Genomic DNA, 25,653 nt, shown 5'->3' with positions numbered 1-25,653 from the left:
CACAGCCTACCAGTGGGATAGAGGGCATCGTTTGATATTTTAGCAGAGAATCAGACCTGAGTTCTTGGACTCTGAAACATGATAATTGAGGGTCATGTTGAGATAGGCAAAGGAAAAGGGGAGAGGGTGTTTGGTGGAAGCAGATACTGCATGTCAATGTTTGCATTGCTATTTTATTCATTTAATCTCATAATGCAACTAGACTAAGGGGGAACTAACTGCTTCCTCAGCAGTTCACAGAACACATGTTAATCAAACAAAACAAAATGTACTGTTGGGTAGATTGACAAGTTTGTCTCCGAAAACAAAGCATCATCCAAAGCATCATCCAGCTTTAATACAGCGGGGTTCTCTCGCCAGGACTATTGTCAGTGGTTTCTGTCCCTTGGCCCAACTTACTCGAAAGTAACTTTACTATAAAACCAGCTACAGCTTCTTGAGTGTTTTCTTATGTTTAAACACATTCAGAGGAAAAGGCAAATGAAATAATAAATATGTTATTCTGGGACTATGAGCCACTGTAAGGCGTTGCTTGTACATTACATTTATGTATTAATAAACCATGTACTTAGTTTTGTAAACCCCAATGTGCCATTTCATTTTCCACAGTGGCTTACATTATCATTAGATACACATTAGCAGCACAGGTGTCCTGGTACTAAACATAATATCTTAACCACCAAGTGCCCATCCTACACAATAAGGTCTCTTTACAGGTGTTGGGGAGGACTAGGTGTTTGTGCCTTTTGTGGCTCCAGTGGGAGACTAAGTTTGAAAGTGAAAAAAATCTTGGGATCTGGAGTAAAAAAACAAAATGGGTGCTAGATTAGTCAAATATCTGAACCAATTGTTGACAATCAAGTTACATTGTGGGTAATGTAGGATTTGATGCATCAAGTTTAGTCCTTTTAAAAATAATCCCTGACATAACACGACGTTACCTAAATGGAACCTGGAACGGCTTAATACCAGAGAAGAGTGTTCTCGTGAAACGATGAGCGGTTCTCGACAAAACTGCAAGCAGAACTTTTGGGGCCCAAGCAATCGGACTGTTCAAAAACGGGCACTGCACTATTACTAAAATAAAATAAATCATGTGGCGGTCATGTCATTAGAAGAAACTGTATTTGTCATAGTACATACATGAAATGATTCTCTGCATTTGACCCATCCTTAGTGTTTAAGGAGCAGTGGGCGGGCCCTAGTGAAGCGCCCTGGGAGCAATTTTAGGGTTAAGCTCAGGGACACTTCGACATGTGAACTACGGGGAGTATGGGGATCGAACCACTCATCCCCATGAACTACAACCACTCCTGGCGGGTTGCCACAAATCAATTTATAGGAAACACTGGTTTGTTACGTACGTACAGAATATCCGTTACTGCTTGCTGACCATCTCACTGCTGCGTGCTTCTTTAGCGGAATGTTAACTTACATGCTCGAGGGGTTTAGTTCATATGTTTTGAGTGGAGTATCCCTTTTAATGTTCAAATAAATAAAAATAGCATCACTGCAAAATCAAATTTTCTAAATGCGGTCATATTGCCTACCCCTAATCCAATCTAGTTATTATGTAGTGTTAGGGGAGGGGCTAAGGATGGCTCTGGTGCATCATCAAGAAAAATCCTAAAAGAAAACATCCTAAACCCAAAAATGATGGGAAACGGTTTAACGGTCGAACTCCACACTACGTTCAGGGTCTTTTCACATGTTTTCAGCAACTTTCTTATTGCATGTACATGTACATACACAGATTTTACCTTACGTTGACATAAAGTACCGGACACAATGTGAATAGTCTGGGATCAGAAACGTATGATACAAGTGATGTGTGAAGATATGAGAATGAAATTGATGAAGCAGTTGATCTTGAAGGGCCATATGTATATTATTTTTTTATATATAAATGTATTACTATGAATGTTTAGACAATAAGGTTTTTACAGCTTCTACCAATTATTGTAACTCCGAATTAGAGTCTGTCCTATTTTTATTGGCAAACTAAGCTACTAAGCCTCTTAAGACATTAAATATAAATGTGAAATAGACAAGAGTCGTATTCTTTGTCTCCCCTATTACTTGTTGTTGGTTATTTTGTCCTAACAGAGTGCCTTCAATTGCATGATTCTTAAAATGTAAACACATTCAGTAATGAGGTAACAGTGATATAACTGGAGGGACTCGACAGCAATAATGGATTAGGGCTTTACACTCAGACTAATTTATTTTTCACCCACATTCATCACGCCTAATCAATGCTGCATCTTTGGCTTCAACCCTCTCCCAACAGGCCCTGACAATGTCACCACTTGCCTCAGTCTTTTAAACTGTGAGCAGCTTTTACCCTGAACTTTATGTACTGTTTGAAGTTGTTATAGTTATTACAGGCAGATAATGATGTTATGAATGTAATACTGTCACCAATAAAGGCCAGAGCCATCCGACTGACTGACATCAGATGTATGGCAATGTTCCAGGTCAACAGCAGATTTTAAAACCTCACAAACACAAAGATGTTTTGAAGGGCTCTGAAGAAGGCAGGAGAACAGAGGAAAAGTGGAACAGCCATTGTGTCTCTAAAGCTTTTAACCCCCAGCTCTGCCAGCGAGTAAATGTAACTCACATATATTGATAGGCTTTAGATGGAAAACTTGCATCCTTTATTGTTTTATTTCCATTAGGACAGATGCATTAAGTCGTTATTGCAGCTATTATTTATACCAGAATCCATAAAATGTTCCTTTGTTTCCTCACCTGTTTTACTACAGTATATAATAGTGCTTACGGTAAAGATTCTCACTTCAAAATCCTTTATATTAAAGCACAAACTCAAGAGTAACCCAGGTATTAGACCTGAGGCAATATCAGCTGGGCATATATTGGCTTATATAAGCCTTATGCAGAAGAGTTGGTGTATGTCAGGAGAGACGTCACAAGAAATGTCAGTTCAGAAATGCCAAAGATTAGTTTGAGGTAATTTAGAAATGGTGTATGTAATACATTTGTCCACCAATGAGCACTGACATGTTCAAGACTGTACCTTTGTCCTCACTCTTAAATAATCAAATGTAAAGGATGCTTAAATTACATATTAGCTGACTTGACTGCTTTTAGCCTTTTGTCAAGCTGAATTGCTTTCCACAGAGTACGTAGGCTGCGAGAAATTAATTGGTGAATGTGCAGAGTGCCAATTGAGTCATGCATTTTCCCTGCATGATAATCAGACTGAGTAGCCATTTCACATCAATTCATTTGTTTAAATCCCTGATTGTTTAAATCAGTGCTGTGGATGGCGATGTGGTCGAGCCAGGCTACATTTCCCCTCCAATCAGTCCAAATTATATAGTATGTTCCAGGATAAGAAATCCAGAAAGTTAAGTATGAGTTCCTCTCTTGGTACTTATTTGGGCAAATTAAACGAAACTTTGATAAAACCAAGTTGTATAGCCATGTCAGACATCTTTTTTGCTCTTGTCAACCACATAAATATAAAAAGAGTAAACAGAAAGTCAGTGTTTTTAGGGTGAGAAAATAAATGTAAAAAAATGCAATGAAATGCTATTAGTTATGGCACATTTACAACCAAGTATTTCAACCTGACCAACAGCAAGTATGAAGGTTCAAATACATATTGTGTTATACTTAAAGTGGAATTAATGTTTTGGTGACTAGCCGGTGGCTACAAGCTCCGCTCCTATTCCTCTCTTGAGTCAGATTGTTTGCGTCAACATTTTACTAATTGCTTTGTTTATTATTTAATTTGCGATTATTTCTATCTTCCTGGTTGCTTTATTAATTTACAATTACTTTTATTTTCCTTACATTTTTTTTTACTTTTTCTTATAAAATGAAAATCATGTTTGACTTCACACCCATTGTCAAGGTTACACTATCTCCTCTCACCAATAATATCAATATTTTACTGGGACCAGAATTACCTATCTGCCGCACATGAAGACGGCATAAGCTTGTGATGGGCTGCATGTCCGCCATGGTTACTGCCTGCTTCATATGAGATTCATGACAAATCCCCTACAAGAGGCCAGCCAATATGCTAGGTAATAGCATGCTTGGCAGTACTTATCTGTCTCCATTAAAGACACAGGTCATATCCCACAATGTCAAAACCATTAAATCAAAAAGTATAGCTTGATGGTGGGATGAAGCTGGTCGCTGTTAAAAAGCATCTCTGATTGAGAAAGGAGGTGAAAGTACAAAAAATCAGATGACAAACTAAAAGTCTGTGGCAGGCCTTAATCAGAAAAATGTAAATTATTAGAAGAGTTATTACCCAATTTGCATTTCCGTGTCAGCTGCTACTGTTTTTTCACTGCAAGCCCGACCAGTTTGAGTGCCACTAGAGATCACTCCTCGGCTTTCAGTTTGACCCATTCATTTGAAATGCAATCACCTCGCGCTACAATTGAGATTTGATATAAAATGGTCGCAATGTGACGGCGGTGCCTTTTCACCATTTTAAGTTGATACTGAAGGAAAATGCTTATCATAAAAAAAGGCTTACACTGCACAGTTGAGCTTAATTCTATGTAATTTCGAGCCTCCATGTGGATCTGTCAATGCGAGTCCAGGTGCACATTTATCATTCAGATAAAATCAAAGCTTGGGACAGTCAACTACTTGCCTGGGATTCATTTTTATTTTTCACAACGGTAGAAGCAACAGTGATCCAGTTTGTTTCAACTCCACTGAATGTATAAACTAACTGTTTGCGAGATTGATGTCTTTGTCAGGACCTGAAGTTCATCACTTCTCGAGGTTCATGTCTCAGCTGAGACCAACATGGATCACATGAGCAAGCTTCACCAAACAAAGCTTGTTGTAGAAATATTGGTTGATTTGCATCGATGGAAAAATACATCCGTTATGTCGTCCGTATAAATGTTCAAGATCAGCAACTGAAGATTATTTTCATCATAGATCTATCTTACTTCATAAAATGAATAGATAAAACGCTTTGCCTATAAAATGTGTGAAAATATATATTACAATTTCTCAGCCCAAGTTGACGCCCTCAAATGTCCTGTTTGTGTTCTTGGAAAAAAGAAAATCCCTTCACCCTTGAAGTATTCATTAATTGGATTATTATGACAAAATTATGGATAGAAAAAAATGATGATGTAAATGTTACCGTTTTACAAGTCAGGCATCTGCATTGACTAAGACCTCACAATAACAAACTATCTTGGATACTTATACAAATAAAATTGAAGATTAATTTGCATTTCTGGCTCTGTGTTTTGAAAAGTAAATAATGAGCACAAATATATGACAGAAAATGTTTAAATGTTGCAACAAGCCAAGAAATGGTCTAACAATGCCCTCTAATATCCAGTATTTGAAGCTGAGAAATAAGGTTCATGATGTGTTTTTTTTTCCCTCCATCTCTTTCTGGAAAATTGGGGTGATTTTGAGATCCCTCTGTGTTGGCTGGAGCAGGCCGGGAGCTGGATAATAAGTGAGTTTGGTTTTCAGTCCACATTGAGCCTTGGAAGTCACAGAAACTGCCCAGAATGCCACATAAAAAGGTTGAGTCATCCAAACAGTTTCTGACCTTTCGCAGTTTGGTGTTGGCTAATTGATTTGAGCAGATGGCTAAACTGCCTAGAATCAGCATCCGGTTTATCAGTAATGTGTCTTGACTCGATTACTACTGCTGTATTTAAAACATATATTTAAATATGCAGGTTTGCAAAAACAAGCCCAGAGACTTGAGTTGTTTCCAAGCATATGGCTGGAGAATAAAATGTCCCTGTCTGTCTGTAATCAGCTATTACCAGGCAAATCATACCAAATAAATGTGACCATCAAACGTCATTACAGAGAGAAAAGCTGATTCAGAAAGCCGAATGCATTCTTTTCCATTCAGCATTTCTTACGGCATTCATTCCTCTAATTAAGACCTCCAAATAGGATATTAATGAATAAAGGGTCGAGATATAATGCATATTCCTGCCTTTGTTGAGAAGGAAAGTTGGTGCCAATTAAAAGGAGAATGAGCATAGATGGTGCCTTGGCCATTAGTGTGGGTATAATTATATTAGTTACAGTTATAAGTGGCCTGTACTGAGATTGACAAATTTGTATATGGTGACAAAGAGACATTGTGAGCCAACAACAGGCAGCTCTCCTCTCTTAGGACTGTGGATCGTTGCCACAAAAATCAATATTCCAGATGTGCTCAATTGCATGGAGAGGAGGTAGCTCAGTGACACTGCACTGACTGATGTACTGCTGGGGATGCTCACTGTTCTGGGGTTTACTAGATTAAACAATAAAACAAGTGGCATATGAAACTTTTAATCCATGTAATGTTCAGTGCATAGTGAAAAGGTATTGAATATATGATACATATTGAATTATGCAGTACAGTCTACCTAAAATGTGGATGTGGGATACTGCAGTGAGTAAATATGCATAACCAAGAACACACAAATAGAATCCACTTACTGACCCCAATGGAAAAAAGGAGTGTTCTTGGGCAGTTTTTATATTGGCACACAAACAGACGCATGTGCAAGCACGCACACGTGCACACACACATAAGCACATAAACCGTTTTTGCACAACACATGCTGTCCAACCCAGCTGATCTCTGAAAAGAAAAGCGTCCACTTAAATTATTATGAAATGTATAATAATTAAATTATAGAAAGTGCGCTTTTTTCAACGTTATTTGTTTTTCTTCAAAAGATTGATGGAAGAAACGGCCGATAAAGTCCTCGTGTTTGATTAATCTGATGAGATTAATTAAACTATAAGGGAGCAGGTTGGATTGCTTTCTTCCACTGATGGAGACGCATAATTCCAACAATTGCTACATTTATTTATTCTTTCAAAGACAAGTCTTTACTTACCTAAAGTTATGAGATAAAACAGATAAACTCCCCACAGATCCATCTCTGTGTGTGAAATGATAATTTCAGATAAAGCGTCGGACCTCCACGTAGCCTCCAGCTGTATGATTACACGGCGAGAAGAGGATATCCTGTAACGCTCCTCGAGATCATTATTGGCACAGGGAGATTAATGTCTTGAAAACAAATCCTCAAATCGTCTTTCAGTTTGCTGTGGCCGTGTCTTATTTTCCTAAAATCCCGACAGTTTCTTCCACAGTGCAGCTCTTGCGCAGAGCCAGAGCCATGCGTAACGATGGGAGTAAAGTTGCCCCGCGCGCTGACGGTCCGGTGTCGTGAGCGAGAGCCTTCTGTTGCGCGTCGAGATGGTGAGCTCAAGTCCTCGAGTCCGCTGCTGGAGAGATGCTGACTGCTGCCCGGAAGAACCAGAGGGAGGGAGAGAGGAAGGACAACAGGCTGATGAAGCAGTCGGGGCTTCCGCGGCGTTAATACAGCGTGACACGAGGTTAATGCAGCAGCGCAACGCGTATTATGGTGTTACTGCAGACACGTGTGGTATTCACCTGCGTTGTGGTTTGTGTTTAGGATGTTTTAGCCAGTGGTGGAAGGTAACTAAGTACATTTATTCAAGTGCTGTACTTACATTTGTGAGGTACCTGTACTTTACTTGATTATTTCTATTTTCTGCTACTTTATACTTCTACTTCACTGCATCTCAGAAGTGTGTTTTACTCCATTACAATAATGTGTTGACTTCAGTTATTAGTAACTTTGCAAAATACTATCAACAATTAAAATCATAAGTGCTTTAGGTTAAGATGAGGGGGGAATTCAGAAGCTAGCAATGCAATTTTTCTGAAATGGGCCATCCTGCATAATGAGTACTTTTATTTTTAATACTTTTGCACATTTACTTACGTAATATTTAAAATGCAGGACTTTATTTGTGAAAGAGGTTCTCTATATGTAATTCAGAGCATTAATGTACAACTACATGTATAATATATAATTACCAAACCACGACAGCAGCGCCACCCTGACCGACCCCTCAGGTAAACACTGTTGGCGCTGTTAGCGCTGATATCACTGTTAACCCTCACTTTGTTGAGAGCCATGTGGAGACAATATAAATAATCTGAATATGGAATTCAGCACCTTTTTTTCTTTTAAATTCTGAATATTTCTTCAGCTTCTGGTTATAGCATTAACAGAGTCTCTTCAACAATGTTGTTTTGCTATTTTTATATGATTTGATTTTTCATCCAATAGATGTTATATAACGTAATTTAAACATAGTACACCTGTATAGCCTTGTTTTACTCTATTCTATCCGTACTATGTTTTCATGAAGGTTTTTCTGCTAGCTTGCCTTTTTATCATCAGGCTCAAGGTCTAACACTTGTCACTGCATTTTGTTTATATAATATGAAGTGTGAGTTTTTGTTGCAGAGAGTTTATAAAGAAAAGTGAGTTGGGAGTTTGAGCTGAAGTTTGAGTGAGTGTTGAAAACCCTATGTAATCCTTTTGTTTTTATTATTTTGGGGCCCATGTGTGTCTACATTTGGGATAACTTCATGGTCCAGTCCGGTCTTATTTATTTATTCATTTTTGCCTCTTGTGAAATGTCACTCTTCTAATTCAGGTCAGTCACAATCAAAAGTGTTCAAAGCCTAAATGTGAGACCTAAGTCTTCATGATCAATGCTTAGTCTAAACCCGTTCTAAAGGTGATGACTGTGCTCTTTCAGGTCTCCCAGAAACTCAAACAAACGATTAATATTGATACAAGAAACTCTCAGAAGAGGCAGATTCAGGGCACTCTCAAACAGAAACCTTTTTCATTTCTGGTTTCCTGTGCACAACGTTTGAGAGCTCATAGTCCAAATTCATGTCGACAGCACACCTCTAATTGGCTGTACAATCAAATGCAGACAGACAGGCAGTCCCTTTTTGTAGATTCCTTCCAAAGTCAGATAGCTTTAGATGGTGAGCCGCCAAAATTGGCCATATCGGCATCAAAAATGAACAATTTTCTAATGTTAACAGGTGGAAAAGACTACTACCAGACAATCAGGTGGACAGCTGTAGTGTAGGTGAAAGTTTCCAAATACGTTTTGTATAAAATGTAGACTCTTGTATCCTTACCTGTGAAAGCTTTTTCGTTTTGTTCCATTAAAAAGCAATAACTCTTTGCCCACGACAGAGAGGTGGATCCCGTTCCTGCTCACGACCCAATACCAGAGCTGCACGGCTCCATTTTCAGAGCTGTTCACGGTTTTATGAAACTGACAGTTATTGATTCTTTAGTGTTAAGAAATTCAACTTTCACACCATCTATTTAATTTATTGTTCAGAGAGAACATCAGGGTGTGCATTGGAGCGTGTTGACCCTTTTAGTGCGTCTCCAAACCAGCCACAACAAATAGAGTTTCCAGATGATCCATGCAAACAAAGCTGGCGAGGAGCAGATAACAAGGGGTCGCCATGTTGGAACCGCCACACTCAGCGTGTGTGCTTCACTGCATGTGTGTCAGTGTCTGTAAAGCAACAAGAGGGGTCCAAAAGGATGATCCAGTTGTGTACCAAAGACAGAAGGAAGACCTCTGAAGAGCCATTTCAGCCTGCTGGTGTTATCTTTAATGGCTGCTGTACGATCATGCTTCACTGGACTTACATGAGCTGGCAACATTACGCATTTCCAGAGCCTTGGTTGTTTAAAGTTTTTTTTTTTTTTTTTGCTTAGGCCTCAAATCAGAAAGACTGTAACTGCAAAAATGTCTTAACGCCTCAGCGATTGTAATTTTAACTCCCTAACAAGCTTGCAATGAGAATATTTGGAACAATATATTACCATCTCTATTGGGAGTTAGAGTGCTTAAATGTGGGGAAGATGGGCTCTGAAAATGCTTTATGAATCTTTAAAGAGTGACTCAAAGCCATAGGGAGCTTTGGGTAAAGTACATATTTGCAATGTGCATCTGCATTTGTAATTCAAATCAACATTAAATGTTGCAAGATTGAAAAAGCCCTGTCAACGGTTTAGGGAGAATTACAGAGAAAGTGTTTATTTTCTTCTGAACCATTTAAGTCTTTGGCTCCCTCCCAGTGGATTGGGAAAGCAGAGGGGTTTGACTTCCTTATCCTCGAATTAACAAACAACCTAACGTGATCTGCATCACCTGAGCTGGGATCTCTCCAGCAGAGATGTTGCAGAGATCAATCTCTTAAACCAAAGCCCATGCTCATAAAACAGAGTTATTTTGCCCTAGGGGTATTGAGTTACTGTCAATAGCTGCAGGATCTCTTACTTCCCTCACAATATTTCAAGATGGAGAGTATGTGCTGTTTAAACATGGGAGATGGACAGCTCTCAGTTCTTGCTTCAGGCTAAGGTGCATTGATTTTCTATCTTAGTGAGCCGCAGCACGTGGACACGACATTAATGAGGGATTAGTTATTGTACCTACAGTATAATCATTGCTGTGTCAAAGTGCCGAAACTGGGTGATGACGAGGGACTTTGTAAATATGTGTCGGAGGCATTTAACAGCTTTGCTATGCCAAATGGAGACTTGTACCTTCTGCATGACAAACCAAAGAGCATAGTGGCCTAATTTCCTTTTGCTTCAAAGAAGAGGGACCCACATGATGCATGCCAAATGTGTGTTTGTTTAGGGGATTTGGTCCGGGGAGGTTTTAGAGCTCCACATCACAGGTGTTTCTATTTAATTTGCCTGATTAGACCTCATTCAGTTTGAAGTTGGGCGGAACCAGGCTGGAATCTACGTGAGGTCCCCAAATGCCCCGTGACCTTTATTCCGACATTTAGACTTGGTATAGTTGGAAAGGTACAGGTTCAAGTCATAACATTAACAAAGGCTTTGTTCCATTAATGTGCCTCAGTAGGCCGTGCCAGTGATCTCACATCCACAATATCAGAACTCAGCCATTAATTCATTGTTATTACATTTCTTCAAATTTGGAAAAAAAATGGACTTGGAATCAAGAATGAACTGATTAGATTTTTGGTGGTCAAAGGTCATGTTTTTGGTCAAGAATTCATATGTTAATTATGACAATTTTACACAAATGCAACTAACAGCAACTTGACTGGTTGCCGGAGGCATACATCCGTAAGGCGCTAATTCTTGTTTTAATTAATTGTCTTAATTGTTTCTCTTCTTTACTTATTCCCATAATTTGAGAAATCAGAGCTCTGCTGTCCTTCTTTCAACAATATGTTCGCTGCCATTCATTTAAGCGCAGCACGGTAAACAAGTTTCACAGACTTTCAACATTTCCCAGGCCGGATAATCCATCACAGTAAACATAAAGCCTTCATCATTTTAATGTTACTTCACTGCACGAGTTGAGAAATGTTGTTTCAGGGTGTGCATTGTGTTACACTCTAACTACTGTCAATCATCTGACACAAATGGAAAGTCTGCAGCATGAAAATAATCCTTGTCAAGCGCATATATTTTTGCTCTCTCATTCATGTCATCATTTTTGAGACATCTGTATTGGCCCAGACAGACACACACAAGTAAATAACTCCTTCTAAGGAAGAAAGGTGAGCGAGAAGTGGAGACAAGAGTGTGTGTTGCAGTGAGCAGTAATGGTTCTTATCACATGTGTTTCAAGGCTTCATTCTACACCTTCAAACATTCTCACCGTTGACTAAGAAGTAGGTCTTACATACTGCTCCCCGGACAGTGGCGTCATGTCTATACTCAATTGCGAACAAAGTGGTTCCTGTTCTGTCTGAACCCTTGGGACACTTCTGCTCTCTCTCTTTTCTATGCAGAAAACCAATATAGGACAGACTTGAAACAACTTCCAAGAACTTTTCTTTTTTTCTTCTACACCAGAGGTATCATTGTCTCGTTCTTCAATATTTGAAGAGGCTGAATGTGGTTAACAAAGCTTTAATTTCTGTAGGACCAGCCAATATTGGCAGAGGAGTCTCTTTTAAATGTCAGGGGAATCTACCTTGTCATGTCTTGTGGGGGGTTTTTTGACAAAGAGGAACTTAAGTATTTGTTAAACACGCAGAAAAGTTTGTGCGCATTCAGTCACGGCGTACTGAGGAGGGTGTTTCTCAGCCAGTGCCATGCCAAATAGAGCAGTGCTCGAACGTGCCAGACTGCATGGCGGGCATTTGCACAGACGGTGACTCCGTTACCTCTCACTACAACAGATGGTGTGTCTCATGCATACTGCATGGAAGGTTATGTACTTCTCTGCGGATGCCTAGTTGTGTCTTAAACCTAATTTGGACCGCACAGACGCAAACAGACACACACACATGCATGAACAGACGCATACACGGAGAGGAAAAGAGAGGCTGCTGAATTAATCAAGCAACTGTTGAAGAAACGATCTCGGTAGTTTTCTTATAACAAGCACAGTTAAGACACCATTGTAGTCACAAAGGTGTGTTTTTTTTCTCTCACCCCCCTCCCCCCAATCCATTTTTTCTCAGCTGAATATAGGACACATGCATCTGCTCCTGACTTCCAGCTTCATAGCAGTGTATTCTTCCTTTTTAAAACACCTCCCCCTTTCTTTCACCTCAGAGTTCAGCTATTATCACTCATGTAATTACAGATTAGTAGACACTAAGAAGAAGAGCAGAAAGATCAGGTTACAGTGGCTGGGCCAGATGTTAAATTCATGACACTTCTTTTTGTTCAAGCAAGGGCCATCTATCTCTGTGTGAGGTTTAAGGAGGGGTCATAAGGTTATCCATGAACATCTATCACTGATTTCCTGACACTCCTGGTGGCCAAAAATAATCACATGGCACCTGGATCAACAGCTATATGTATTAAGATCATAACTCATCCTCCTGGGATTTGTGAATGTGAACGCACAAACTAAAATATGTGTGGGTGCGTGGAAGAATGTGTGCAGATTTGTGTGTGTTCACAAATGGCCACTTGGTCTTTTTCTCTGGCATTTAGATGACAATCTATGCTGTGTATCGCACACGTCTTTTTAAGCTGAAAGCACTGAGCAGATGTTCGTGGGAAGTGATGCTACAATTGAAAACCAAGTGAAAGTGCATTCTCCACCAAGACACCAGAAATACTTTAAACTTTTAGAACATGGGACTCAATTCATGATAATTTGTTTCACTTGTTGGAATGCCCTGCAGCTAAATACTTTGATAAGTCAAGTAAAATGATTCTATTAAAGTTTGTGAAATGAGCACAATATCTGACACACAAAATACTTTTGTACGTTGCTATGAAATGCTCCGTCTTGCTTCAATCATTTAGAGTAATAGAGACGATAAAACAGGGTAGGATTTAGGGCGGGCTACCACAGCATTGTCCGGTCTGGGAATTGTCTGTGTATTTGTCTTGCAACTTCCCTTTCACAGTGTGCTTTCATTGTAATACTTCGGTTGCCAATTTGTATTATTATTAAGCGTTCGGTTGAACTTAGCCTCCTTGTTCCTTCTGGTTGCAAAAGACCAAGGTGACAGCGGCCAAAAAAACCAGCATGAAGACGACCAGATCTCGAGGCTTCAAAAGGGCGGACGACAAACCAATGGGTTGACGTCGTCCACTTCTCATTTACAGTCTGTGGATGCAGCTTGTCAATCAGGTAGAAACGAGACAAATGCAATCCAGTAAATATAGTTGGAGGAACAGATTAATGCATTTAAAGGTCTATCAGATGCTGCACAATTTGTCTATCATATGAAATATGATACTACTGGCTCCCCTCAACTGAATGAGAGGGCTGCCTTTTTTTCCATGCAGGGCTCAAGTCAGCTGAAGATCTTGGCCTTAGGGTTAATGAAGTAATCATGTTTAGGAAATTACAGCAGATCGGTTAACACAGCTAACAACCTCAGAGACCAAGCTGATAATTACACCCAACCAGACCAAAATGATTTGAGCTGACTGACTAACTTACATTCTTAACCAAAGTCTACACTGACTGCATCGCTCCAGCGGCATGTATATGTGTGTGAGCTTAAAGATGTCGGCTTGTAAGTTGGAACATAAACAGGCATTTGCATGAAAGTAAAGGAGCTGGAGTGAAAGACCACAAAGCTGTGTTGGCAGCAGTGAAAATAAAGTGTTTCTGTTGTGGGAGACGGACAGCTTGAAAACCTGAGTGATATCTAGACAGCCCCTTCTCCATTTGGAGATCGATGTTGTTATGAAAACTTTACAAAGAGCAGTCACCATGCAGCCTCAATAACGCACTGCTGGTATAGACAGGGAAAGGTAGAGCTCATTTTAGTCACATGTGTTCGCTATGAACCGTGTTTCTAAGACTGACCTGACCCCGACACCGGTGCATTGATGTTGTCCATGCCCGTTGTGCATGCGCATCCCCAGGGGAAAAAAAACTATTAGCCAAATTAGAAGCCAAAATCTGGTAAAGGCAAAGGTCAAAAGGGGAGTAACTGCTGTTTTCCATGTTGGTTGTAAAGCAAACAGCTCAGCTGCAGTGTTATTTCTCGGAGACTTAAGTGGATAACTATTACTTATCTCAAAAGCTTTCTTTCAGATACCGTATTGATATTATTATGTTTCACTTCATCTATTACTTGTCGAAGGCCAAAAAACATACATGCCATACATGCAAGGGTACACACACACAAACACAGTTTATTATAGTTTCCATCATGCATTTCACACAATTTCCATAATGTATTCAATCTCAGACTCTTTGAAGTCATCATCACTTTCATTTCTCCCCAAACAAGCTGAAGTAGCAATTTACCTTGTGTCTTTATTTAATAGGCTGCAGAGTGAGTGGTTGAAGTCGGGCTGCCTGTCTTCAGCAAGAAAATGAATTTGCAATGTGTAATGAGACCCGCTTCCATCCAAGTAGTTATTCATAAAATTAGCTATTTGACAGTGCCGATGGATGGAACTGCTAAAATTCACAAGGTGGTTTGTGAGGTGTCATTGTGCTGTATTACCCCCTCCTGTTAGTGTGATAATGCTACTTATCTATTCGTGTTAACAGGGAATTTAACAGCTGCTTGGTTGGAAAAAAGTTTCATGTTTAACTCGTGAATGAGGTAAAAGCACAGAGAGGCTGATTATTTGATAGTTTCCATATGTGAACATAATTTCCCGTAGTTTATACCATATGAAGGATGCATGTTGGGCGTATGTTTGGCCACCTCTGCGTCAGATGTGATTTGCTGTTTTGGCCCTGAGGCAAAGAGATGTGATCCTTCAAATCATGAAGTATTCAGATCTACAGTATGGGGTTTTTCACAGTGCCTTGGATTGCTTAGACTGGCCTGAGGTTCCCATGAATATTGCACCGTACCGTGCTCTATGATAAACTCCATGTTGTGTGCATTGTATCACATTACTTCATGCATTAGAGATGAAGGTTATGGCAGAGGGATACCTCACATTCAATGTGGTTCAGACTGGATATTCACAAATCTTATTTTTCTTCCATATACTCAATCTGGGTAAACTCTGGGTATTGTTAATACCGAGCATCCATCAGGTTCAGTACTAGTTGTGTAACGATCTACCTGGATCAAAACATCCATTCCATGATCAACGATCCAATATCATCGATGCAATGTGAAAACATTAATATGTCATCATTTCTTTTTCTTTCATCTTTATTTTGAAATTTCTGTTCTAACAATTCCATCCAAGCGCACCTCCTTCCTCAACAGTTAGATATTTGAGAGACAATGATAGTGAGTGATGGTGAGTTGCAGTAACATTATGTTATAGTGAAGGGAGTTAGCCTAAAGATAAAAAGAACCAGGCTAACTTAAGTTAGACTGACTTTTAAGATGGACCGGCTATTCTCATTTTAGTGACAAGCTGCTCACCAGCTTTGACCGGCAATCAGACAGAAAAACAGGTCTAATTATATTATTTTTACTAAAAAGATATATATATATATATATATATATATATATATATATATATATATATATATATATTATCTATTTAAAAGATAATTGTTTTTCATTTAAAACAATTATATGTTGGTCTCTTTTTTATATAAATGTAACTCATTGTGTCAAATGGCCATGTGATTAATTAATAATTAAATCATATCTAAAATAGATTGAAGTGATATCAGCAAATAATGTATCACTGTCCCAAGAAACGATATGAGATCTATAAATCAATCTCATAAACATCCGTTATACTGTATCCTTCTGTATGTACGTTTCCATATGTTTCAGCCAACAGCTCTCGATTTAGTTTATTGCACTCAAGTAAAAGTTAAGCATGTAAATTAACCAGCAGAAATATTTACTGCACATACTGTATAACTTGCACACATCATCCTAAATACCCAAACGCTAATACAGCCTCTAAATAAATGACCAGTCAATAGAAGTTTAGTCGTAATTTTAACTTAACTCACCTCCCTGTGACGTCCTCATAAGTAAAACCATGTACCATCACATAATGCACAGCGAGCATATAAATAATAAGGCAATCTGCTGGAGGTGTCATCTCCTCCTGCTTTAATAAATAACTGATCCAACTACTGAGCCCCGGATCTCAGAGAATTCACTCCAATATAACAAGCTTAACTATTTGTCTTTTCAAAAAGAGAACTTCAGAACTTTTCCAACAACCACTGTTGTATGTATATAATGTAATGTATATCTATATTGAGTGCAGTTTAACATCTGGCCCCTGATATAAAGCAGCAATTTTAACATATGTAATCAGCTGAGTGTATATGTGGGTTGTGTCGTATTGACATACTGAGAAGGCCACATGCATAATAGTCTTGTATTACTCGGCCTGTTCAAAGTATTGATTTTTTTTCGCCCATTTGATTATTGGATATCATGTCAAGTCCAGACACAGTGAAAGCTGCAGAGAAAGGCCACTGCTTCTAGATGAATGAGAATTGTTCACCCAACAAATCTCCATGCTTGTTTTTATGACAAATTCACCGTCTAATCCTTCAAGTGTTAGTCTAGTGAGGTGCTGCATTAATGAAATGCATGCAGGCAGACATTCCTAGACTACCTAATGTCATGTATATATTTATACTGTTTTAAACGCAATTGTGTTCAAGGTACTATAGGAAAACCAATATATATAATGTGGGGATTGTAATGTAAAAAGTAATGACAATTGTCAAGCAAAGATAAACAGTGGATTTGACAAGGTGGTATAGCAGTACGTTTTAGTGCTCAGCCAAGCTTTTTTTTATTTTAATATTTAACTTTCTTTAATGCCCAACTCAATAGGATTTTAAAGCGCAATGGTTTCATGCGGTTATACGAGTTTAAGTTTAAAGGTATAATATGCAACACTTTCCTGAAAAAGGTGTGTAGACTGATACAAAAGTAATCCCTCTCAGTAAACACTTATGACTCCCTGGAAGTGTCTGGCAGACAGTTGTGTCTGTATCTGCTGAGGCCCTGCCCTCTGCCTGTATATTCTCTTTTATTCTTCTTCTGCTGTGTTGGGAATGTAGATATGGGGTCAGATCTGTCTCAATAATAATTAATGCACACAGAAGAATTCACAAATGTTTTCTGTGATTTATATATAAAATACTCTCTCCACAAAAATGTTGTTATAATGTGATTATCTGATTGTCTACAGATTGAGCCACGTCAGGGGAGTCTGAAAAATCCACACACCAATGCAGTGAAGTTCACACATGACAAGCAGTTTGTAAATAAGGGTTCAACAGTTTTACATAAACGTAACAACATCCAAATAGGTTTTTGACTTTGTGGATTTCAATTACATTTATGTACAGTATATCAAGACATATTTGTGTTGTGCATCAGAAATATAATATATAATCCTTTATTAGTCCCATAGTGGGGAAGTTTGCAGGATTGCTGGAGAAGAGACATAGGTAGAAAACAACAACATCAAAACAAGTATGATAAATATGTAATCACATAGTAACAGTATAATAGAAGTAAAAACGTAAAATAATAAATAAAAGTAAAATATGATATAGTCCGACTTTGTTTATATTTACATAAAATTATAAATATATTTGTGAGCATTGAACAATATGCTCTGACCTCCATGCATTTCTGGAAGTCAGCAAAGAGTATTTGAGCCCCACTTGGGGGTTTAACTCTCAGCCAATAAGCACGGTGTGTCGCTCGCTGAGGCGTACGGAGGCTCAAGTGGCACTCTGATACAAAGCGGTCGTGAACAGGGTGTTACATCATTGTGTGTTTATATGTGCTTTTGTGTGTCCACTGTCAGTCTCTTTGCTGTCCTTGGGTGCTGTGTTAGTGTGTAAACATGTGTTGCTTTTGCAACCACTGAAAGGAAGTTACCATATTTGGAATGCGGAGAAATGAGACGTGACAGCAGCAACCTGTCAATCACAGTAAGCCCGCCCTTAAGCATATATTCTGCTTTATGATCTATTTTACTCTCAATGGACCATAATTTACGAAATGAACATTGTGCTGTGTTGAAGAAGACTTGAAACTAGCGATTGAGACTCATGTTCATAATGTTTACTGAGGTACTAAATCAAGTTAAAAGTAGGGTAATTTTCTCATACTCCTATGCAATTTGACTTATTTTTGCAACCAAAGGAGTCTCCCCCTGCTGGTCTTCTTCTGCATACTTCTGCATAGGCTTCACTCGGCAGAACCGGAGGTTGCCACCTGGTTTATTTCTGCTTTAGAACGTAACTGCAGAGAAACAATTAAAAAATGTTGTCTTAATCTTCCACAGATTAGTTTCACTAACGACGACCTCTTTCTTCATTCACTCTCTAGCTTGCTACCCTGCTTGGTCTCTATCTCTCTCACTAACTCACTCACCCACTCACTCACTCACTCACTCACTCACTCACCCACTCACTCACTCACTCACTCACTCACTCACTCACTCACTCTAGAGAGGATTACTGTGTTTACAAAACAGCAAACCAATGTGACTACATATTATACCTTTAAGAAATCTGGATATTTTTAAACTGGAAAAAGAACAAATTCCTAACATTTCCAGGAATTATTTTCACCTTCACCTTAGATGCTTGGTATAAGTGCTGATAAAGTGGAGGTACAATCAACGCTGATTAAGATAATTATGTAATAGCCATTAGCTTAGGTGAAAATTGGTCTCATTATGCTGTGGAGAATTAAAAAAAAGGTTGATGACTGTACTGATGTTCATGTGAAAATCACTGTACATTTTTATGAACATGAAGCCGCATCCAAATTTCTTCAGCAAATTAAATAAAAGCAAAAATTATTTACCTTTTTTTTTCATCTTGGAAAATTATTTATTATTATCCCTGCAAGTAGAAAATGTAATTGGTTGTGTGTCTGTCTGCGTGCATGAGTGTGTGTGTGTGTGTGTGTGTGTGTGTGTGTGTGTGTGTGTGTGTGTGCATCTCTCTGTATGTCCACAGCTAATCTTGGATACTACTGGACTCATCAGACTAATATTTGTTGTGCTCATTTATGACATATGCTCAATTAGCGCTTATGATTCACACTTTTTTTTTAAACATGTTTAATTGACTGTGTTATACCGTTATTGACTGCTGACTCGTCTCTACTCTTAACCGGCCAGTTGGGACAGCAAGTAATTAACATCTGCTTCCGTTTTGAATCTAGTTTCCTCCGACAGTGTGTTTGGCTAATGGACTGACAGTTTCTGTTCATATAGGAAGCATTAATAAATCAACAAAAAGCATTACAGATGGAAATTATATTTGAATGCGACTACACGATTGGCTGAGTTCATCGTGTGTGTGTGTGTGTGTGTGTGTGTGTGTGTGTGTGTGTGTGTGTGTGTGTGTGTGTGTGTGTGTGTGTGTGTGTGTGTGTGTGTGTGTGTGATCTACCTCTGAAGAACAACAGTTGGTAAATGTTGGAGCAGTGGTAAGATCAACCAAGACATTTTTAGTTTAAAGGATCGTTTTCTTTCTGATTAGATTGGAAGTGTGTTTTACTATGAGTTAATAAGGCCATTAATCCTGTTTTAGTTTGGTGAAAGAGAGAAATCCAGAAGGTGTATGGTTATTTTTGTTTGGTTTATTAAGGATAATAGGTGTAAGAAAATGTCCTTTCTTGATATTTTATGAGTTAATTTTGTTTGTTTGTTGGACTATAAAAAGCTAAGGCAGCTTGAGGAATGTAGTGAACTAGCCATGTGAACAGCTGAAACTACACAGACACGTCCAACCCTACTGGGCAGCAACTTGTTTGGGCAAAAACAGCTAACAAGGCTAATAGAGCTAACAGCTACTATGAGTTTATGTTCAGGACTAAACAGATTGATTGAAATTGCTTATTTGCTTTATTAATTCTCATGTTGTAATTGGGTTAATTTCCCAGAACAACACTTTGTTTATTTCCCCGGCGGAGTGTGATTACCTGGCGATTTGCTCATCTCAAATACACATTGATGTTAGTCGAAGAAATATGACGAAGGGGAATCAATGCGATGTACCAGCTAAGTGCAGAAAACCGCAGCATTTAGTTTGATATGAGCCCTACTGTGTGAGGTCCAAGTATGAGAAGCTACAGGGGAACGAAAGGGCAGGCTTTACTGTCGAGATCAGTTTTTTCAGGGTCATAAAATGTGAATACTTTGGCATCACCATCCCGAGAAATGCGTCCACTCTTAAGGATGAGGCGAGGTAATCTGAGCCATACACATTACTGCGGTACAATCGTCCTGCGATACATTGCGCACATAGAATGCAGTTATTCAGGTCCATGGGAAATGTGCCTCCGTGTTCTCAGGGGAGCGAGAGTGAATGGGAAGATTCAGGATCCGCTTGGCTGGATAGGGATTACATCCCTCAGAGTCTCGTGGGAGAAAGACACAGATGCTGCATTGATCCTGCTGATAAACACTGAATGGCTGTAAGCTCGAGTAAGTGTCAGGTTACCAAACGGAAACGCTAAGACAGCCCAGAATGAAGTGTAGAGCAGTGTATGGAAGACTTGCAATGTTTGCCAAAAATATACATTATTTTCCTGTTACAATATAATTGATTTAAATATGTGAATAAGAGATGGACCTACATTATTATATGTGTAGTATTTTGAAACCTATAGTCATGAGTGTCTCTAACATACAACACTGTAAACATTTTGATATCCTTCATTTGATTGGCAGTATCATGTATTTGTGGAGGGTGGGACATAGTTGAGTAGCTGAAGAACAGACTCTCAGAAGCCTAGGAAAGACCTGAAGCTCTCAAGAGGAACAGAGCTGAGGCTGTATAACACATTGGTGGTGCAAGTCTTGCTATTTGGTTGGAACAAAGCAGTTTACATGTTCCATTCACAAGTGTCTACGAAGAATCGTTCGATTTCAATTCAATGGCAAGGCCATGTCAGTACTGAAGAGTTACTGGAAAGAGCTGAAATTAGGCCGCTGAGTGAGGAGGTGAAGTGGCGTAGATGGAAGATGATTTGACACATACTGAGACAAGACCAGAACAACACCTCCAACGTAGCAATAACCTGGGTACCAGAAGGAAAAGGAAGAAGACTTCCTGGATGCACACCGTTGAGAAAGAAAGAAAGAAAGAAAGAAAGAAAGAAAGAAAGAAAGAAAGAAAAGAGGGAGGCTTGAATCCATGGTCCATGGTGCGGACCATTGCTTTGGAATCGCCCTTTTGAAGGCCTTATGCACCACAAGGCTCAAAGAAGATAGGTCACAGCTACTTATTTATTTATTATTATTGACCACTTTAGTCTCCAGTTCTAAAAAGCCCCATATCCTCTCATGTGTTAAGCTGGAACCAGCACACATTGCCATTTTTCCTTAATAAATAACTAACAAATGGTTAATTAATTGTTGATACCTATCAAATTAATCGATTAATTGTCTCGGCACAAATCAATTCTGATATATCCTGGTAATTTCAGCCAGGTTAATCGCACCATAAATTGTTTTTTATATCAGCGCTTTCCTTGAAGCAGCACTATAAGAGACAAAAAGCCACCTAAAGGACACAGTAAGAGACCTTCACAGTGTTCACTCGGTGGAACAAGACCCTCCTGACCACACAGGAGAGGACCTTTGTGGACAAGACATGAGGCAGCGCGGCAGAGGAAGCCAAACGATGGAGCCCCTACTGCTCTCTGATTGGCGCAGCGTGAAATGACTGTCCTGTTTGTATGAACAGGAGCGGGGGCCACCCATCAAGTAGCGTCCGTGGAGAGGGGTCCAGGAGGCCCTCGTGAATTACGGGTACATTCATAGAGTCTCCGAGGAGGTCCACTGATTGCCTGCAGCACTACTAATTGATTTAGTGCAAGGTCGAAGTCTGAATGACAGAGGGTAAAGGGAGGAATTTCCTGTTTCTGCATCTATAATTCAGTGGCTTCCTGTGTGTGTGTGAGCGAGAGAGAGAGAGAGAGAGAGAGATTGTGTGTGTGTGTGTGTGTGTGTGTGTGTGTGTGTGTGTGTGTGTGTGTGTGTGTGTGTGTGTGTGTGTGTGTGTGTGTGTGTGTGTGTGTGGCCTTTTACACTATAGTATATATGCTATAAGACACTTTAAACTGGATGTTATTTAACTGTACCAAGTATCTGGATATTGTTACAATATGTTTTTATACATATAAAATATCACTGTTGAGTTTGGTTTGTTTGCATTCAAACAATGACAACTTGTGGAGCAGCAGACACTTTTCATTTCCACTTCCTATCCACAACACTTTGCTCCCGAACTATTTGAACAGTTTCATTACGTTTAGCTCTATTTTACCAATTTTCACCAATTATACATAACTTTTAGCTTACTGTTTGAAACGTTTCATTACGTTTTAGCTCAACATTTCAACTATTTATCAGATACTTTTAGAATACTCAAATACTTTTAGCTAACTATTTCAACCATATGCACTATGTTTAGCTTTTTTATCTATTTTAAACTAAACTGTTTGTTGATTATTTCTTTTCGTGAACCATCTATTAATTTTAACTTATTTTTTTGACATCTCTGCTTGCTAACTTGCTAGCTTTCTTTGTAACAAGAAGTATATGTCTTACAGCTTTCTATTTATTTCAAACTCTGCCATGTTTCCACAAATGCTGAAGTAACCCCTGAAGTATAAGTTCCCCTGGTTGGAAATCCTAGTTATAAATATAGATATGTTGGCCGGTCCACTGCTTGTTCAGCCATAATAGTGGGTGATGCTGTGTTTGTGTGCTGGCCTGTTAACTGGGGCTGTGTTAAGGTATGCAAGCTGTCCAAACCAGCAGTCTGCCAACATGCCCGCTGCTCTGTCCCTTTGAAGGTCTGGTGGATTTCCCTCTGGTGTCTGAAGACTCTTCAACCAGCCACACAAACAGACTGCCAGCTTCATGAGAGGGGCCTTTGTTTTTGTTCTCTTCCTCCACAATGCTCGAGCCTTGCCAATCACAATTGAACAAACACTGCAGTGTTGCAAAATCTGTTCTTCAATTCTTGCACTTAGAAGATGAAGACGGACAATAATCGGAGACGTGGAGCGTGGCTATTTTCATTCGAGGCCCTTTAATAGCTAAAAAGTGTTTTCGCAAATCCCAGAAGCAATTAAGTACAAGCAGAAGTTACTCATATGAACCCAAAACTCATTTCAGAGTGCATATTTTAGTTATTTTTTTTGCAAGGAAGGAAAGTGGTCCCTCTTTTACTTAGTATGTGAAACAATTTTATCTTGAGAGCACCTTGCTTGAGGCCACAATGACCCTTAACACCCAAATAAAACCAAGTCACCATTCTCATAACTTGTGGACTCTGTCGTGCTGAAGGAGGAGAGGGAAGAGGAAAGAAGAGGCTGAGCAGTTTATTGGCTCTGCGAAACAGAGGAGGTGTATTCCATATCAAAATGCAAAACTTTCGCAGAGAAAAGGAGACTGGATGAGCCCAGGATTTCAAACAGCCCGAAGCAACGCGAGCGTCTCTCACTCAACCCCACAGAGTAGCGCCCCTCCCCTCCCCGAGAAGAATAAATAAATAAAAAATACTTTCCATCACATTAAAGAGAAACATCTGTCACTTCAGGGGCCTTCATCCCATGTCACACTAAACAGGTTTATGTTAACAAAATGCTAAATGTCTCCTGAGGAACCTCGGCAGAATCACAGTGTTGGGTAAGGGATTTGTTGGGCGGATCCCCGACCACAGAGGTTCAGGCCTTAATCACATTTCCAGCTTGTGCTTGGATCCAACTTTCTGTCTTGATGGATTTTGCACCTCTAAGCTCAATCATGAAACTTTTTGAACGGTTCAATCTCAGACAACCGGGGCCTTCAGAGGCACAGTCTGACTGGGGAACAAGACGTTCACTGCGTCACACAGCGCTGGGTCGGACTTCTCCGTGGAGGATTGGGTGTATGAAATGAAATACTGAGTCGTCTGGGAAATTCTGGATACTTTGTGTCACATGGGTGATCTTGTTGTGCGCTTGTGAAAACGGTCCCATTTAAATGTTTTATGTGTTCATTTCATGAACAGACGTTGAATGTAATAAGAAGCCAGAGTTAGATAATATGCTTATTGTTTGTTCCAGCCACGACATTGCTGCGTAATTAGATGATGTCCTCAGGTGATATTCATGATAAGAATATCTTCTCCAATAACAGAGGCTCATGGCTTACGATGTCCAATAACATCAGATCATTATTTATTTATACATAATACTTGATAACAAACCACACTGAAAGTAATCATAAGGTCAAACTTTGCATATGAAATGTTGTTTTTGTGTGGATGGGGGTCTTTATCATTCAAATGTGGATGTAACACTACATGTATGCAGAAAATGCTCACTGGGTTATTTCACGCTGAAAGCATAATGAAGGAACCTTGTAATACCAAGGCTCCTATGTGGTCTTTTATGTGTAATCAATGGAAATTGTAAGGAATTCAAATAACCACACAAAGCATTATGCATGGGCTTCCTCTCCGCTCCCCATGCTGGTCAAAGTGTGTCCTGAGGGTAAATGGTGATGGGGGCGAGAGTGAGGGGGCTCACTTTCCCACGCAGGCCATTTCATTTGGGACAGAGCAGGGATATTTGCAGATCAAGGATCATTTTCTTTTTAAATTTAAGTATGGAGACCATAAATCTTGAAAGGAGGCTCCTGCCACCTGCAGGCATTTTCATCAGAGATTGATTGGAAGAAACAATTCTCCCGGGGCCCACAAAACAGGGGCCAATGATCAATATGTGAAAGCCAAAAGCAAAACATTTCCAGTCGTTCTGGTCAACATTTATTCTGCATCTTTTGTTCATGGCCCTTAAACTACAACTGAAAGGATTATCGGATTAGTAAATGGACTGAAACATTATTATAACTAATTATGCTACGATTTTAACACAATCATTTATTTTTTATTTTATGAGGAAATATGACACATATTTAATAGTTACAGCTTCTCAAATAGGATTTTCTTACTTTTTCTTATGATAGTCGCCTTTTCAGAATTCTCTGATATTTCAAAACTAAAAAAGTCTCTACTCATTCATGCATTTATTTATTTTTGGTTTGAAAATTCTGTTGTACAGTGCATCAACCAGCTGCCCACATGGTGTGGAGAGCTGCTCTTGATATTATAAAAGTCAGTGTCTTATCTAGCAAAGCTATCTTGCTAGCATGCTTATGATTCTGAATGGTAAGACTAAGCTTCACATAATTAAATAGAGTTGCTTCTTTCGCAGCTCGGACTTTGAAATGCCACAGCCAAAAGGAAGAATTAGTCTCATCTGGCAAGGATGTGTTGAATGTCCTGCAAGAGATGTGAAAATGAGATTACGAGAGATAAAGCTGAATAGCCAAAGTGTTTCAAATGCCT

General features: G+C 39.2%; 1 protein-coding gene across 1 annotated transcript in view; it reads right to left on the bottom strand.

The window, feature by feature from the left end:
* Positions 1-6,918, bottom strand: part of gfra4b (GDNF family receptor alpha 4b) — a gene marked incomplete at both ends in the record, with an annotated part of 38,466 nt that extends 31,548 nt beyond the window's left edge. Inside the window, one exon of the mRNA XM_079228672.1 lies at positions 6,876-6,918. Within this exon, the coding sequence (XP_079084798.1) occupies positions 6,876-6,918 (43 nt within the window). The remainder of the gene's footprint in view (positions 1-6,875) is intronic.
* Between the last annotated feature and the right edge of the window lie 18,735 nt (positions 6,919-25,653).

This window comes from Taurulus bubalis, assembly GCF_910589615.1.
Source record: "Taurulus bubalis genome assembly, chromosome: 13".
Taxonomy (NCBI): domain Eukaryota; kingdom Metazoa; phylum Chordata; class Actinopteri; order Perciformes; family Cottidae; genus Taurulus; species Taurulus bubalis.
The sequence above is the reverse complement of the archived record's forward strand: the minus strand, read 5'-3'. Positions and strand labels throughout refer to the sequence as shown.